The sequence below is a fragment of the Perkinsus marinus genome, assembly GCF_000006405.1.
Source record: "Perkinsus marinus ATCC 50983 genomic scaffold scf_1104296969652, whole genome shotgun sequence".
Taxonomy (NCBI): domain Eukaryota; phylum Perkinsozoa; order Perkinsida; family Perkinsidae; genus Perkinsus; species Perkinsus marinus.
In genome coordinates this window covers 1,979-4,418 of record NW_003202741.1, presented here as the reverse complement: position 1 = coordinate 4,418, position 2,440 = coordinate 1,979, and the positions used below count along the sequence as shown (strand labels likewise).

The 2,440-nt window shown below is 43.7% G+C and overlaps 1 protein-coding gene across 1 annotated transcript in view; it reads left to right on the top strand.

Annotated features, from left to right (window-relative positions):
- Nucleotides 1-513: 513 nt before the first annotated feature.
- Nucleotides 514-2,440, top strand: part of Pmar_PMAR003958 (conserved hypothetical protein) — a gene marked incomplete at both ends in the record, with an annotated part of 2,777 nt that continues 850 nt past the window's right edge. The window contains 5 exons of the mRNA XM_002767877.1: nucleotides 514-710; nucleotides 1,015-1,107; nucleotides 1,197-1,310; nucleotides 1,359-1,464; nucleotides 2,227-2,390. Of these exons, the coding sequence (XP_002767923.1) occupies nucleotides 514-710; nucleotides 1,015-1,107; nucleotides 1,197-1,310; nucleotides 1,359-1,464; nucleotides 2,227-2,390 (674 nt within the window). The remainder of the gene's footprint in view (nucleotides 711-1,014; nucleotides 1,108-1,196; nucleotides 1,311-1,358; nucleotides 1,465-2,226; nucleotides 2,391-2,440) is intronic.

Below are 2,440 nucleotides of genomic sequence, written 5' to 3'. Positions count from 1 at the left end.
TACGATGCGAGTGATGAACATGCTACTCAAGCTGTGCATTTTCCATTTGCGATTAAATCATGTTTTATCTAATGCAGTCCCCTGATAGCTGTCTATGAAATGCTCATAGTAGCTTCTTTAGTACGTAGTGCTCATCATAATAGTGTTCAGGAGGCTCCCTTGCCTAAACTCCTCAATGGTATTGAGACTAATCAAGACAGTCAAGAATCAATTCTACGATATTTTCTTCCTTTGAAGTCAGGAGCTTTAGCACGGAATATCTTCGACATTGTGGCAGCGGAAGCGCCGATAGAAAGGCCAGAGATATCAGTGAGCAAACTGTTGATTTACGCCGAACATCCAGACCGCCTGCCACCACGATCGGTCGTGAATCGATTCCGAAAAGTCTTCGATGGCGTTTTCAGTCTTATCTGTGTGGATGTACTGTGGATCGCGACTTCTGTTCGGGTTTGCGACATGATGTTCCACTTTCGGCTCCGAAGGATTTCTTTTCTGCTACTACACTTCATATAGATTCACATGTGGGGAACACAGGAGAAGACCCAATACACTAACGGACACCCCTACACCTGCCTTCGCTCGAAATGTCACGTTGTTGGTCAACCAGAAAAATCGCCTCACAGCACTTCGGGGTTCGACGCGGCGACGTACAATTTGAGGACTGCTGAGGGCTGGGGCAGCGACATGCCTATGGCGAGGAAACACGTGATGTACGCAGCTGGTTGAAGAGCGAGAAATGTTTACTTATCTTGAGGGATAGGTATATCACTGAGAGCCCAGATAATACACCTGAAGCCATGCGTAGAACGGCAGCTAATGTGAAGTTCGATTACACTATGACATACAGGTATCGTCAGCCCTGGCGCAGTGGAATCGTTCATCAAACGAAAATTGATTGGAGTTATAAAAAACGCAAGATGTTAGAGGTTCTAACATCCTGCGTTTTTCACAACCTAGTTAGTCACAACGCTTCTTCAAACTTACAAGCGTTGTGACTAACACTGGGTGGCTTAGGTGGGACTCGGACATTCCCGTCCAGGCAGCTCATGTTGTTCATAAAGCCACGCCGGACATGGAAGCTCTCACGCACGACTGGTCTCAGGGGAGGTGACGACTCAATATGCGATGCTTTGGCTTTTCCCACGACAGTTTAGGTCATTAGTCGCATATTGGTTTGTGTCGAACTGTCAAACTAGTAGTGGTAGGGAGACCATCGCGAAGGAGATTGACGGCTTGGATATGTTTGGGGCGTGTTCGGGGCGTAAGGGTTGTAGTTATGTTCAGAAAAAGAAAAAACCGGAGAAATATGCGTAGTGTGATGCGATGTGGAATTCCACTTGACTGAGAGGTGCCTTCAGGCAGTGTATGCGCGATATAGCGGCGAAATATCGATTTTATCTCTCCTTTGAGAATTCCCGCTGTGATAAGTACATCACGGAGAAGTTCTGGCGACCATTGTGGAAGGTGAGCCGGTGAATTTATTCCCATGTTATACACTGGAATGAGCTATACAGTGGGTTCGATTTTGGAAACGAAAAAAGGTTGTGACTTCGCTAGTTGGACGATTAGGAATGTGAAACCTCGGAGTTCTGAGAGAAAGAAAAATTTTAATATGTATTATCGCAATCGATCACGAACCCTTACAGAGTTAGCCAGAGTATGACTTAGAAGTCATCGGCTGTGAATTTAGAGAATAAAAAGAATGCAAGGATAAAGAGAATGAATATAAATAACGATACTATAGTACATACACGATACATATAAATTTATATGGTCATAACATAATAACGATACTATACCACGTTGCAATAATGCCAGTGATCACTCAGTTAGTGATGTAATAGTCTATACTGAGTGTACTGGGGTAGATGAGTAAAGTAATGATCCCAATGTAGCTGACTCTACGGCAATCTATAGGCAAGATATTCTTAGTATCGTTGTCATGGATGGTTTCGTAAGTTTCAAGTCCTGTACGCCGAGAAGGACGTCATATCATTACGATTATGCAATTTATTTGTACTCGAGAATTCACGAGGAGAAGAGTTCAGATAAATTAATACAATATTTTTCTAGTTGATCCTGGGTAAAGCATTAGGCACGGGCTTAGTTGGTCATAACTCATGGCCAATCTAATCCGGATCAGAAGGTTGTTATCATGATAGTCTTCATGTATGCTGTTGATTCGTCACTTGGGAGTTTCTATCAAGATGATTACTCCTAATGTAGGGGAACGTCCCGGTGGTTCTCGGTGGCCTCAAACGAGCTGATTACGAGGAGATCGCTCCGCCAGGCAGCTTTATTCATGTCGACGATTTCAAGACTACTAAGCATCTCTCTGAATATCTGCAGTATTTGACAACCAACGATACTGCGTATAATGAATACCATCAGTAAGAAGAAGTGTATTGCATGGTTTTCGGTGGGTATCTCTTCCGTTCTC